Genomic DNA, 16315 nt, shown 5'->3' with positions numbered 1-16315 from the left:
ACACACACATTTATACATATATATATATATATATATATATATATATATATACACATAATTCGGAGGAGGCAATAGCAACCCACTCCAGTACTCTTGCCTGGAAAATCCCATGGATGGAGGATCCTGGTGGGCTGCAGTCCATGGTGTCACTAACAGTCGAACACAACCGAGCAACTTCATTTTCACTTTTCACTTTGATGCATTGGAGAAGGAAATGGCAACCCACTCCAGTGTTCTTGTCTGGAGAATCTCAGGGACGGGGGAGCCTGGTGGGCTGCTGTCTATGGGGTCGCACAGAGTCGGACACAACTGAAGCGACTTAGCAGCATATACATAATTTATAATACAAAATTTGATAGACAATTATACATTTTCATTAAGTTTTTATGTACCTTGTAACCTGATTTTGGCATCACCGACTTGATGAATATGAGTTTGAGCAAGCTCCAGGAGTTGGTAATGGACAGGTAAGCCTGGCCTGCTGCATTTCAGGGGTCGCAAAGAGTCAGACACTACTGAGCTACTGAACTGATCAGCACATTAATTTATCTGTAAAAGTTATCACCAACAGTTGTTTGTTTTGAAGAAATGAGTTTGTTTAAAAGAATAAGAATGTATTTCAGTGATTTGATTCTCATCAAGCTTACTCTTTTTCATATTCCCTTTGTTTTCCAGGTGTTACAGTGAACACCTATTCTTGCTTGGATCCTGGCATACCTGTACATGGTCGTCGTTATGGTCATGATTTCTCCATTGGATCTACTGTTTCGTTTAGTTGTGATCCTGGATACAGGCTGAGCCATGAAGAGCCCCTTCTGTGTGAGAAAAACCACTGGTGGAGTCATTCACTTCCAACCTGTGATGGTAGGTTCAATATGGAAAATAAACCAATTTATAAACCAAAAATAAATCAACATAATCTTGTCAAATGTGAGATTTCTTGAATTTTGCCAATTTTATGTTATCAAACCATTAATAAAGACATAAAAGAATGAATACTGATAATAAATCAAACTTACCCAATGCCTAAGGATGTTATATGTATTTTTAAAATGTGTTGAGGTAACCATTTTAGGTGCCTATTGTGTCCTGCACTCCTTGAAAAAATAGCATCGAAAATGTCAAATTGGTATCAGGTGAATGCAATGAAGAGCTAGAGCATTTACCTCCTGCCTGGAAGACAATGTGTAATAGTCCAAATCCTGCCTAGCTACACAGCTTTATAGCAATGTACCAGACTTCCCTGTGATGGCCAGTTCCTGACCATAGAAAATAATACACCAGTGTCCTTATCTCTTATTTATTTCTATGGAAAATAAGTCAGCAATCCTTCATTTTTTAGAAAACATGTATGAAAATACAATGAAAGAAGCTGCTTTCCTAAGATTGGGAAATACTTGTACCCGTAAAACACACACACAAAGTAAATCTATCCATTGGTTGTGGGTTTTAATTCTCATTTATAACACTATTCATAACATATTCTTATCCTTTTGCCAAGTGGAAGATCACATTTCCCATTTTATAAGTGTTTTCAAATACTGTCAGTGCCATCATTTTTGTGTCAATTTGTTTTTATAACGAGGTTTAAAAGAATCCTCAGCATATCTGCCCCATATTTGGTGCAGTACAATTTGTAATAGTCAGCATTCTTGTGGCTTAAGTGACAAAAACCCAATTCTAACTGATTTTTAAAAATGAAAGCAGAATTTGTTTTTCGAAGTTTCAAACTTAGAAAAGGGCTTCCCTGGTGGCTCATATTGTAAAGACCCTGCCCGCAATGCAGGAAACTCAGGTTCAATCCCTGGGTAGAGAAAATCTCTGAAGAAGGGAATGGCAACCCACTCCAGTGTTGTTGCCTGGCGAATTCCATGGACAGAGGGCTACAGTCCATGGGGTCACAAAGAGTGGGACACAACTGAGCGACTAACACAGGCCAAAATTAGAAAAGGCACACATGGCATACTTCTTGTTGCTAATGATAATCATGAATTCAGACATTTTCAAGGATATTTCCATTTCCACCTTGGCTTTTCTCTCTCCTTATCATCATTCTCTTTAGTTGAAACCAGGCTTTTTCTATATGTGGGACTAAAGGTAGAGAATACACTCTCAGGAGAATGGAATCATATAACCTCACATTTCCAAAATTAGAGAAGAATGAGAGTTCTACCATTCTATTTTAATTAGAAAAATATGAGGAAAGGTCTCTGATTAGTCCATACCTCTACCAGAAATTGTAGTAATGGAAAAGTGCCCTTTATGATTGGCTTTCTCCAGGTCATGTGTCCCTCCGTCCCTATGAAGACAAATGATAGAGTAATTCACCAAGACAGAAAGGTTTGGTGGTGATATTATCAGAAGAAGCAGGAGAAAAAAAATAATGTCCAAGTATACCAGCATGCCAGTGGCACCCCACTCCAGTACTCTTGCCTGGAAAATCCCATGGATGGAGGAGTCTGGTAGGCTGCAGTCCATGGGGTCGCTAAGAGTCGGGCATGACTGAGCGACTTCACTTTCACTTTTCACTTTCATGCATTGGAGAAGGAAATGGCAACCCACTCCAGTGTTCTTGCCTGGAGAATCCCAGGGACGGGGGAGCCTGGTGGGCAGCCATCTACGGAATCCCACAGATTCGGACACGACTGAAGCGACTTAGCAGCAGCAGCAGCAGCATACCAGCATGCCAGAGAATGCAATGGCACCCCACTCCAGTACTCTTGCCTGGCAAATCCCATAGACGGGGGAGCCTGGTAGGCTGCAGTCCATGGGGTCGCTAAGAGTCAGACACGACTGAGCGACTTCACTTTCACTTTTCACTTTCTTGCATTGGAGAAGGAAATGGCAACCCACTCCAGTGTTCTTGCCTGGAGAATCCCAGGGACGGGGGAGCCTGGTGGGCTGCTGTCTATGGGGTCGTACAGAGTCGGACATGACTGAAGTGACTTAGCAGCAGCAGCAGCAGCATACCAGCATGCTTAAGTGTTATTAATAATAAAATTGAATGTGTCTAGTTTGCCTAGGAGCAACATAGACCCTTATCATCTCTCATCAAGGCAACTGGAATCAACCTTAAATTCAATATCCAACTACTTCAATCTAACCTTCATTCTATTTCATGTTATACGCAATGTCAAAAATATTTAATGACTTTGTTTCCTAGGGATAAAAGTTCAAATTATTAATCAAGAAATTCATGATTCTTAATAACGTGGACTCTATCCTTTCCAGTTTTGTCTCCTTCCAGTATTCTTACCTCTTTGTTTTTTTGAAAGATCATTTATGTCTCAATGAAATCTCCATCTTTATCTATCTTCCTCTTTTGTAACCCCAACTCATTCTGAGTATAGCTGTGAAAAGTGAAAGTGAAAGTGAAGTCGCTCAGTCATGTCTGACTCTTTGTGACCCTATAGACTGTAGCCTACCAAGCTCCTCCATCCATGGGATTTTCCAGGCAAGAATACTGGAGTGGGTTGTCAGTTCTTCCTCCAGGAGATCTTCCTAACCCAGAGATTGAACCCGGGTCTCCTGCATCGTAGGCAGATGCTTTACTGTGTGAGCCACCAGGGGAGTCTAGCTGGACAGGAAGCATAGCTGGACAAGGCATACTTTATATTCCCTTTTTTGAATGTCTGAGCTTTGTGTGAAGCTGCTACTTAATTTTTCATTCATTCTAACTGAACTCGACTACATATAATATTGTACACTGATTTGATTATGCTTTTCCTTCAGTTTAAACTTCTTCCCCAGAGGCAACTAATCTAAAATTCCTTAAAGGGAGGAATAGTGAATAAACAGAATTTATTCTCCTGAGCCAAGAGTGTAACCTCCATTGACATAGATTGCCTGGTTACTCAAGGTACAGCTTGCCTCACTTTGGCACACATTAGTTCTTATCGTTTCTTCATCAGATCAGATCAGATCAGTCACTCAGTCGTGTCCGACTCTTTGCAACCCCATGAATTGCAGCACGCCAGGCCTCCCTGTCCATCACCAACTCCCGGAGTTCACTCAACTCATGTCCATTGAGTCAGTGATGCCATCCAGCCATCTCATCCTCTGTCGTCCCCTTCTCCTCTTGCCCCCAATCCCTCCCAGCATCAGAGTCTTTTCCAATGAGTCAACTCTTCACATGAGGTGGCCAAAGTACTGGAGTTTCAGCTTTAGCATCATTCCTTCCAAAGAAATCCCAGGGCTGATCTCCTTCAGAACGGACTGGTTGGATCTCCTTGCAGTCCAAGGGACTCTCAAGAGTCTTCTTCAACACTACAGTTCAAAAGCATCAATTCTTCAGCGCTCAGCCTTTTTCACAGTCCAACTCTCACATCCATACACGACCACAGGAAAAACCGTAGCCTTGACTAGACGAAACTTTGTTGGCAAAGTATTGTCTCTGCTTTTGAATATGCTATCTATCTTGGTCATAACTTTCCTTCCAAAGAGTAAGCGTCTTAATTTCATGGCTGCAGTCACCATCTGCACTGATTTGGGAGCCCAGAAAAATAAAGTCTAACACTGTTTCCCTGTCTACTTCCCATGAAGTGATGGGACTGGATGCCATGATCTTCGTTTTCTGAATGTTGAGCTTTAAGCCAACTTTTTCACTCTCCACTTTCACCTTCATCAAGAGGTTTTTTAGTTCCTCTTCATTTTCTGCCATAAGGGTGGTGTCATCTGCATATCTGAGGTTATTGATATTTTTCCCGGTAATCTTGACTCCAACTTGTGTTTCTTCCAGCCCAGTGTTTCTCATGATGTACTCAGCATATAAGTTAAATAAACAGGGTGACTATATACAGCTTTGACGGACTCCTTTTCCTATTTGGAACCAGTCTGTTGTTCCATGTCCAATTCTAACTGTTGCTTCCTGACCTGCATACAAATTTCTCAAGAGGCACGTCAGGTGGTCTGGTATTCCCATCTCTTTCAGAATTTTCCATAGTTTACTGTGATCCACACAGTCAAAGGCTTTGGCATAGTCAATAAAGCACTCCGGTGTTCTTGCCTGGAGAATCCCAGGGACGGGGGAGCCTGGTGGGCTGCTGTCTATGGGTCGCACAGAGTCGGACAGGACTGAAGTGACTTAGCAGCAGTAGTATCTAGGTTTCCTTTAGTTTTAATGCTGATAAAATTATCTGGTCTATTGTAACCACTGGTGTTAGAAGGCATTGTTAACTGTGATTTAGTCTACAGTAAATAAACATTGAATCAAAATTTAATTTCTTTTACTTCAGTTCATAAATATTTATTTTTATTATCTTGGAGTATTTACTAAAAACTAACTATCCTCTCAGAAAACTCTTTTTATTCCTTATGTTTCCTAGAGAAATGCACAAGTTCAGAAACAGCTTTCTGAATTTCAGTTTACTCCACTATTTCAAAAGGAATTCTGTGAAGAATGACACCTATCCCTTTAGGAATCTAAAATATAAATAATTTTGTATAATTAACAAATTGTTTTCTTAAAGCTTAGTAAAAGAGCAACTGCTAAACAATTAATTACTCATGTTTAATTTATAACTGATTTATGCAAATGTTGCTTGTAATTAGAAATATATAAGTATGTACTTTAAATGCAAATATGAAAGGTTGAGCTAAATTCTTTTGGGGCTGGTATTAATTCTCAGATACAATTATATACCTTTTTCTTCTCTAGTGTTTCAAAGGATGAAATGAATTTCTAGTATTGGAAGAGGTCTTTACACACTCCTATTATTTCCAGGAAGTAACTTAAGCAAAGATAATCAGACTCCTTCTATTTCAAGAGAGATTTGTTCAGCCTTTGCCTCTCTTAACAGTGATCATATGACTATATTTCTTTGTATTTTCAGCATTATGTGGAGGAGATGTTAGAGGGCCTAGTGGAACAATCTTATCACCTGGTTACCCAGAATTTTATCCAAATTCTCTGAATTGTACATGGACTGTTGATGTAACCCATGGAAAAGGTAATTTGTCTCATGCAATGATAATGGGCTATCTTCTTAATTTTCATTGCATATATTTTTATTTCATTGTCCTTTACAATGTCATTTTGCATGAGCAAAAACAGATCAGTACTAAAATATGCTAATACAAAATTCAATTTGAATAACTGCAGCAGAGGATTATATTTACTTTTCTGTAGTATTATAACATACATGCTCATATGATTTTTTTTCAGAATGGTAATATATATATATATATATTAAACTAATGTAATTTGAAATTTTCATAACAATAAAATCTCAAATAGGATGTCTTTTGTCTCTGGCAGAGTGTTAAGAAGTTGATTTCAAAAATTCAAAGGGAAATAGATATTCTGAATTACTGAACTGATTGTAAAGTAAACAGTACATGTTTATATACACTTGTTTTAAAATGGTTTATTTATTATAAATAAATATAATATAAAGAAATATAAATAAAATGGTTATTTATTATAACCATATACCCTATATAAATGTATAACTGTCCTAGAAATATTTGTCTCAAATTTTCTGTCAGAACTGCAGTTGGATCTCACGCAGTTGAGTGAAAGTAAAAAATTGCGCTGTGCTTATAGTAGAGCTTAATAAATGTCCTTTGAACAAATAAAGAAAGCCCTTGTAGTACTAAATGTGATTTATTCATACAATACAACCAAAATATTCAATGAATATTAGCAATATAAATGGTTTAAGATAATAGCTTGACAGTGGGAAAATGGGCATTCTAAATATCAAAACAAAAATGGATGAAAATTATTTACCTGAAAGTATCTATATGCTATTATTTTAAAAAATAATTTATTCATGTTAAAAACTGCTTATTCTTATTGGTTTTTACTATTACATTGTACATGGGCTTCCTGGTAGCTCAGCTGGTAAAGAATCCATCTGCAATGCATGAGACTCCAGTTTGATTTAGAGAAGGGATAGGCTACCCAATATTCTTGGGCTTCCCTGGTGGCTCAGTCAGTAAAGATCTGCCTGCAATGAGGGATGCTTAGGTTCGATCCCTGGGTTCAGAAGATCCCCTGGAGGAGGGCATGGCAACCCACTCCAATATTCTTGCTTGGAGAATCCTCATGGACAAAGGAGCCTGGCAGGCTACATTCCGTGGAGTCACAAAGAGTTGGATATAACTGAGCAACAGCACACACATTACATTGTACTTATTGGCTTTATTATCAAAGATCTAAAAATTAAAAAACCCAAATCCTAGCAATGAGAAGGTGATGTTACAGTTTTAAAAATTAAAGCTTTATTTAAAACATTTGAATCCACTGTGGTTTTTACACGATGTGTTATTTTATTTTTTAATTTTATTAGAATAGAGTTGCTTTACAATGTTGTGTTAGTTTCTGCTGTTCAATGAGGTGAACAGTTATACATATACATATATACTACATATAAGATCTTTTTTTAGATTTTCTTCTCGTTTGGTTCACCACAGATTCTTGAGTTGAGTTCCATGTGCTAAACAGCAGGTTCTAATTAGTCATCTATTTTATACATAGTAGTTTATGTATGTCAATCCCATCTCCCAATTTGTCCCACTCCTCCTTCCCCCACCATTGGTAACCATGTGTGTTATCCACATTTGCAACTCTATTTCCACTTTGCCAATAAATGAAAACCATTTCCACTTTGGCAATAAATGAAAATAGAAAACCATTTTTCTAGATTCCACATATAAGAGATATACAGTATTTGTTGTTTTTCTTACTTCACTTTATATGACCATGCACAATGCTTTTTATACTTCTGTTCAACTATGTGAGATATATCTGCAGTTCTGATAGAATATTTGAGACACAGATGGTTAGCCTTTATTGAAATTATACATCCTTTCATTAATGGTGAAGGTAATATAAGGATGGTTCTTTTAATGAAAATTAAATATTATTGAGAAAAAAATGCTGTTAAAATGAGTATTCTGGTATTTACTGCAGGAATGAAGTGGAAGACTTCACAAACTGTCATTTTTGTTGTTCTCCATAATAGAAGACTATTTGTTGGAAGTTAACCAAAGCATCCTATTATCCCACTGTGTAGCAGATTAATGGAGTTTAAAATAAGCTTGCTTATATTATACAAGAAAATGGAGGGCTACATACTGCTTGCTGTGTAAACAGAGGTTTAATTAACACTTGAGGTTTTGCACCTTCAGACGTTGCAAGTGTTAATTGAATCTGTATTTACATGGCATGAAATGCAGATTATGTGCTTTTCTTGGAAGAGCCAACAAAATTTGTTCGAAGTACAACTGTTCCAAAGTGTAGTCAAAGTTTTGTGAAGGATAATCTCTTAAAGTTAGGAGAAATTATCAAGATAATGTAGTTAAACTTCTCACCCAGTCCATATACACACACATTGACACACAAATGCACATCAGTATTGCACCCTGAAGGTCAAAATTCATGATAACTATAACTATAAGCTAGATATTAATAATATTTTTACTTCAAGCCCAAGTTTTTCATATATGTACATAACAAAAATTACCTTAATAGGACTTTTTGAGTTATCACTTTTATGGGACGGTACTATGATGTTGTAACCACTTACTTTTTCTCACTATTCTTCATACCCACTGCCCTATTAAGATTGTATGTCTTTGCGTGTCTACTTCTACTTCCTGAAATGTCCACCCAAGGGTTGCTCTTCCACAAAGAGCTGTTCACTTTTGAAGGTCATTGCCTTCAGAAGCATCTGCTAGTCCCTCTGACAACCTACCTCTTAAGTTTATGCTGTGATATTGACTCATATTAATTACTTTCATAGCACTTAGCAAAATGTTTGAACGTTTAGTTTATGCATCTTTTTCCCTTAGATAGACTATGTTATTTATAATCTCATTTTTTATATTCTATAATGCTTATAATATAGTAGGTTCTTAGTATCATTTTATTATTTAGATTAATTGCCTTTCATTAAAAGGTCTTTTGTCTAAAAACACAGATTTTATTGCTTAAAACATAATATGATAAACAGAAGCTTCATTTTTTTAAAGTAGTTGACTAGGGCAGAGTGACATGAAAACAACTGACTTTCAGGTTGAAGAAGTAAAAAATAAATGATAGCTAAGAGTTGCTGAGCACTTCCTCTGTGAAAGCACTGTGCCAAGTCATCCCTTATATTGTCTCATTTAAACTTTAGGACAACTCTATTAGAATCCATTTTCCCAGATGTCCGAGAAAGTGCGTCTCAGAAAGGCTATGCATGTAATACATGACAGTGGGCTCATTAGCACCACTGCCTAACAGAATTTAAATTTTCCCATGTATTAATTTCAGTACACATAAGAACAAGCACATTTTTCTAAGAAAAACATGCAGGCTGATAGACTGATTTTTTTTTTCTTTTTTGTTCATTTGCTCTTCTGACTATTTTTCTTATTTTTAGTCTCTGACCAAAATCTAATTCACTTTATCTGAACTTCCACTCATGTTAATTTGTAAATTTAGATATCAGTTAATCTAGATGGCAAAGTATCTTCTCCTTGCTACATTGCCATTTTCATTTACATCTGTCTAGTATCAAATGCCACATTTATATTGAAGAACTTTTGAGACACTGACTTTCTGGACCCAGTCCTAAAAAGGGCTCATTGTGGAGTGAGAAAAAAAAGATGTGTTATATTTTGAAAAAAAGTATCATTGTATATTTCAAGTATTTTCCAAGTTGAAATCACTGGCCTATTATGCAATAATAACTTATCATTACTTATATTTTCAGTTTATTTTTTGGTCTCATTTTATTTCACTTTTTGCTTTTATAACAAGTGATAAATAAGGAGTTTGGGATTAACATATACAATAAAATAGTTAAACAACAAGGGCTTACTGTATAGCAAAGGGAACTATTTTCAGCATCTTATAATAATCTATACTGGAAAATAATATGAAAAAGAATACACACACACACACATATCTGAATCACTTTGCTGTATACCTGAAACTAACTAACACAACTTTGTAGATCAACCATACTTCAATTTTTTAAAAAAGCAATGAAGACTCCAAAACTATCCATCATTTGGAACTATAAAGTTGATAAATAGCATTAAGAATGTTATTTTATCATTACCCACTAACATATGTTACTGAGTTTTTGATGAAGCTTTTGGAGATTCTTCTAGATCAAATAAGAAAATTTATTAAGCACTTCAAAAGAAAGATCAATGTGATATCTTCCTTTATTTCATTTGGTACTTAAATACAGCATCCCAGGTGGCTCAGTGGTAAAGAAATCTGCCTGCTAATGCAGGAGACACAGATGTGGGTTTGATCCATGGGTCAGGAAGTCCCCTGAAGGAGGACATGGAAACCCACTCTAGTATTCTAGCTTGGAAAACCCCATGTCAGAGGGGTCTGGCGGGCTACAATCCATAGAGTTACAAATAGTCGGACACAGCTGAGCAACTGAGCACACACATATGCATATCTTACAAACAGTATAGGATGTGTGTGTGTGTGTGTGTGTGTGTATGTGTAATTGTTAGGTTATTACATGCATTTGAGTGTCATTAAACAGTCACATAAGACACAATGCAATGACCGTATTCACCAGGACAGAACAAATGAAAAAATAAAAATAAAAATTTAAACTTTCAAATATTGATGAAGATACAGATCAATTGGATTTGTTGATGAAAATGTAAATTGGCATAGCCACTTTGTGAAACAATATTAAGGCTGAACTATATATATATATATATATATATATTAATTTCCCATGAGCCAGTAATTCTACTCCTAGGTATCGATCCAACAGAAATAAGCAATTATGTTCTTCAAGAGACATACTTGAATGCTCCTAGCAGCATTTTCTGCATTCAAGCTAAAATGTCAATTATCTAAATAACCATCAACTTTTGAACAGACGAATGTGTTGTGTTCACAAAATGAAATGGATCTCTAAAACAACCTAAAATCACACACAAAAGTAGAGAGAAATCTCACACACTTAGTGGTAAGAGAAAGAAACCCAGGGGCTTTCCAGGAGGCTCAGTGGTAAAAAATCCATCTGCAATGCAGGAGATGTGGGTTTGATCCCTGGGTCAGAAAGATCCCCTGGAGGAGGAAATGGCAGCCCACTCCAGTATTCTTATCTGAAATACTATGCACAGAGGAGCCTGGCGGGTTACAGTACCTGGGGTGGCAACGAATTGGACATGACTTCGAGACTGATCACGCATTCTAAAGAACTCATACCAAAAAGAGTATACCCTATATGAATCCATTATATAAACTACAAAGAGTTGCTAAGCACTTTAACATGAGTGGAAGTTCAGATAAAGTGAATTGGATTTTGGTCAGAGACTAAAAATAAGAAATAGAAGAGCAAATGAACAAAAAAAGAAAAAAAAATCAGTTTATCAGTCTGCATGTTTTTCTTAGAAAAATGTACTTGTTCTGATATGTACTGAAATTAGTATATGGGAAAATTTAAAATTCTGTTAGGTATTAACAGAGTAGTCGATCCTATTAGAAGTTGAATGAGTGGTTACTTTTCCCAAAACACTTCTATTTAAATAAAGGGTATAAGTTTTCCTTGAAATTTTCAGAAAATGCATGTAATTTCTTTTTAGACAGTAATTTTAAAATTTTATTTCCAAGCAGTTTCCAAGACATGACTCATTATAAACCTTATAGAGAAGCGAAAGGAAACAAGCAAACAGAAAAACTCAAAAGAAAGATATAATAATTATACTATATATTCAGAATATTTTATACCAGTGCCTTTCATTTTCACAAAAATCTGTTATAAGAGTCCTGATTTTTGTTAGTTTGGTAACTCTGTGTGTTTTACTAATATACTTTATGAGTCTAATTTTCCTCTTTTCCTTATTAGGTGTACAGTTCAACTTCCACACCTTTCATTTGGAAGACCATCATGACTACTTACTGATCACAGAGAATGGCAGTTTTACCCAACCACTGGCACGCTTGACTGGTTCAGAACTTCCTTCAACAATCAATGCTGGTCTCTATGGAAATTTCAGGGCTCAGTTGCGCTTCATTTCTGATTTCTCAATATCATATGAAGGATTCAATATTACATTCTCTGGTAAGAAAATATGTTTTAAAACCAGAGTTTTAAAAGTGAAAATAGCTTATGCATGATCAAACAGAGAGAGAAAATGAGACAAAAAAGGGTGAAAGCAAAAAAGCTATCTGCCAACAAATTTTAAGGAAAGTTTGAAATGCCTTGAAGATTGACTATAGTAATATATTAAAGGGGACCTTAAAACAGTAGCAAAAAAGAAATTAATTCACAAAAATTTACTAGAAATACAATAAATACATTTCTTTAACTTATATTCCTGTAGAATTCTGAGAGGAAAACTTGCTAAAAATGTCAAGTGAACTTAAAATGGAAGCCCATACATATATGTAAAGGTTTACTTAGTCCATTAATGAAATGTGAATTAAACCAGTGATATTCTAGTTTTGTGTTTCTGGGAAAAGTCATTGTTTGTAGGCCAAGATTAATATATTCATTTGGAACTAGATGATCTAGAAGCAAGTTAATTCTATTATCCTTTTTATTCTAGAATAACCTCTATAGGCAATATTATATCTATAGACAATATTATAACTTGGATTATAAGGGAAGAAAATTGTAAGACAAAACTGAACAAAGAAATATTCTTGTTCTACTTTTTAGCTAAATGGAATAGTGAAAGAGAATACAGAAACAATAAGTAAATCTTATGCCAACTTGCTAATACTAAATTTACAATATTGCAATTATACATAATTATATTAATAATATATATTACAAATATATAAATAAAATAATAAATACTGACTTTGTTCTTCAATTGTTATTCCAGTATTTGCATGGAGATATTTGTCTACTAAAATAAGTTATTTCATAGAGAAGAACAAATGAGCATAATCAGTTTTAACCTAGAATGTTATTAAAATAATAGCTCATCAACATGAAGCAATCCCTTTGTTCTCCACTACAGTTAGGTACAAAGTGTGTGTTCTGGGAATGTTTTTAGATAAGCTACTTCTTCTTAAGACTCTATATAAATTATATTATGGTTAATTTAATTTAGTCTGTCATACCCTGAAGAGTGTTTAAAGGTTTATTTTCATGATGTTCATTCATTGCTTGAGGAAATTCTCTTGTATAAATCTGTAATATACAATTTTAAGTTTGTGGGCAGTCAGTCTTACATAAATTCTTGCTTCTGAAGTCACGTATTTTTCAGAATATGGATTAATAGAATTCCTCGTATACTATAGGCACAAGAGTCTTTGTCATTTAGACTAAAACCATTAAGTAAATGTCATTTCAAAATGTAAATGATTTCATTCCAAATGATATTTTTGCATTTGAAAATATTACTCTATCATGTCATTATTTTAAATCAAAAATCTAAATAAAACAAAACGTTTCTAATAGAGAATAAAAAATACAAGATAAATATCTACATTTCCAATGTATCATTCACAAGGTGACACTTTCTCATCTTTATTTAATTACACATAAGCGTATTTATTATATTATTAGGTCTTTCACAGTTCAGTTCAGTTCAGTCACTCAGTCATGTCTGACTCTTTTCAACCTCATAGACTGCAGCACGCCAGGCTTCCCTGTCCATCACCAGCTCCCGGAGCTTGCTCAAACTCATGTCCATTGAGTTGGTGATGCCATCCAACCATCTCATTCTCTGTCATCCCCTTCTCCTTCTACTTCAGTCTTTCTTTTCAATGCTCCTTCCACCTTTCTCAGCATCAGGGTCTTTTCCAATGAGTCTGTTCTTCTCATCAGGTGACCAAAGTATTAGAGTTTCAGCTTTAGCTTCAGTTTTTCCAATGAATATCAGGACTGGTTTCCTTTAGGACTGACTGGTTTGATCTTGCAGGTCTTTCACAAAAGAAGAAAATTATGTGTGCCATAGTATATACCCATAATTACATCTATGTGTGCTCAGTCGCCTCAGTCTTGTCTGACTCTGGGACCCTATGGACTGTAGCCCACCAGGCTCCTCAGTTCATGGGCTTTCCCAGGCAAGAATACTGGAGTGAGTTTCCATGCCTTCCTCCAGGGGATCTTCCCGACCCAGAGATATAACCCACTTCCCTGTATATCCTGCATTGCAGGAGGATTATTCACCCTTGAGCCATGGGGGGAAGCCCGCAGTTATACTTATAAGCACTTTTAAAATGTATGGCTAGCCCTGAAAGCAACCAGTTTACAAAATATAGACGTATACCCTCAAAATCACTACTGTTTTTTGTTTGTTTGTTTGTTTTCCTCTTCATCCAATTACAGAGTATAATCTGGAACCTTGTGAAGATCCTGGAATTCCTCAATATGGTAACCGAATTGGGTTCACCTTTGGGGTTGGTGACACTCTGACCTTCTCATGCTCATCAGGTTATCGTCTGGAAGGGACATCAGAGATCATCTGTCTTGGTGGTGGCCGACGAGTGTGGAGTGCACCTCTGCCAAGGTGTGTGGGTACGTGGTCAGCTGCTTTCATTTGCTTGTATGTGTAGTCACTGTCCATGGAGTTGCATGATTATACACCCTTTTTAAAAAATACGTAATCTGTTGAATTTCTTCATTTATTTCATATTAATTATTTCAATTTTTTTTTTTTTTTTTAACTTGGCAATCTGGTAAAACACAATTATCTTCTCAACTGCTCCATTCAGCCTACCATGCTTCTAAATTTGTCTTCGGATCATGGGAATAAGGAACGAAGAGATGGTTAGAGAGACAGATAATAGATAGATAATAGAATCATATTTTGAAAGCTCACAGACAATTGCATTTCTGCATTCTATTAATAGATGTTTTTTCATGATTTCTGACAATATTTGATAACTTAGAATTAACACCTATGAAAGGATTACAAGGGAAAATAGTAGAGAATTTGAGTTATCAAGGCAAGTATTGCCTCAATATATGCAATCTACAGAATAATCTATTATGATAGATGAATTCCGATTGGAATTCATGTTGTGAAATAAAGAATAGCAATAATTAAAGTATTGAAAATTTGAAGCACCATCTCAACCTTTGGAAATGAATATTTTGACTGATAGAAAAAAAAATATCTGTAGAGAAATGAAGGACTTTTCACTAGGACTTAAAATCATTTTCTATTTATACAGGAAATAAATAAGAATTTCTTTAGGTGATCACCCATTCAGTGGTTATCAGTACTCATTTTTATAATAGAACAAGATACAAGTGATTTTGCTATTTCAAAAAGCTCTTAAAACTCTCAAATGTATTTAACTTGAATTTAATTATAAATTTGTGGGTCACAGTTGTTTGTAAGTTATACTACAAAATCAGGTGAATTTGTAGAGCTTTGATCTGTGGTTTAAGACTTTATCCTTTTTTTACTTATTTTAATGGAGGCAAATTCCCTCTAGATTAAAAAATTAATGAAGAAGAGGATTCCTTCTGTGACTTATTCCATACATTGCTCACTGTATGGAATGTTGTGGGAATCCTGTGAATCCTTAAATCTAGTAAAACAAAATTGATATTTCAGGTTAATATGGGTCTGAAAGTTTTTATAGTGCTGAGATTGTTTTCATAGCCCCTAAGTGTTATATAACAGAGAAGCTGATATTTAACAGATGAAATGTCTTTACTCCCAAAACATCTTTTCCAGGGAGATATATAGAGTGTAGTCTTTCTGGTTTTGTTTCTATGTTTGTTTTTGTTGTTGTTGCTGATTTTGTTTGTTTGTTTGTTTTACTGTTTCCGGATTTGGAATTCTCCTCTGTATCTGAATTGTCCCTGTTTCCATTTTCATTTGGTGTGAATATTTTCAAAGGTCAATTAATGAAAACCTTGGGAATAGGGTGTTTGGCTTTATATTCTGGTCATTTGATACTGGGTTAATTCACTTTTCTAAACTTTGTTTTTCTCATCAGCAAAATGGTTGCAACATTATGTTAATGTTAGTTTTGAGGGTTAAAAAAGATCAGCCATGCTAGTAGACACCCAATACAATTACTGGAATATTGGAGGAGTTCAGAGTTTAGATGTTGAGAATGTTTAGATGTTGAGAACTTATTATATTGAGAATAATCTGCAATGTTAGTTTATTTGAACAAATTTTATTTCTTCTTAGATTCTTTGTAGTTTTCATGTAATATATCTCTAAAGTCAACAAGCCACCAGAAAAGCCCTTCTCTAGTGCATATTTGCTTAAAAACATCACTTAGTCCTCAGTATCGCCAGCCTCATAGAAAGCTTATGTTATAGACAGGGGCCTAGTTATGAGTAAGTTATATTCCAAAAATTTCCTTCTACTTTGGTTATTTGGAATCTAGGTAGTTTTGCCTTGGCACAGGGTTGCAAAC

The 16315-nt window shown here is 35.4% G+C and overlaps 1 protein-coding gene across 3 annotated transcripts in view; it reads left to right on the top strand.

Annotated features, from left to right (window-relative positions):
* CSMD3 (CUB and Sushi multiple domains 3) overlaps positions 1-16315 on the top strand; it is a 1478779-nt gene that overhangs the window by 990615 nt on the left and 471849 nt on the right. For all 3 annotated transcript variants that reach the window (XM_086335396.1, XM_086335395.1, XM_086335397.1), the window contains 4 exons: positions 676-864; positions 5832-5948; positions 11820-12035; positions 14259-14447. In XM_086335396.1, coding sequence (XP_086191522.1) covers positions 676-864; positions 5832-5948; positions 11820-12035; positions 14259-14447 — 711 coding nt within the window. The remainder of the gene's footprint in view (positions 1-675; positions 865-5831; positions 5949-11819; positions 12036-14258; positions 14448-16315) is intronic.

This window comes from Bos grunniens, chromosome 14 (assembly GCF_055505025.1).
Source record: "Bos grunniens cultivar Pamir isolate PY7600 chromosome 14, Bosgru_T2T1.0, whole genome shotgun sequence".
NCBI lineage: Eukaryota > Metazoa > Chordata > Mammalia > Artiodactyla > Bovidae > Bos > Bos grunniens.
The sequence above is the reverse complement of the archived record's forward strand: the minus strand, read 5'-3'. Positions and strand labels throughout refer to the sequence as shown.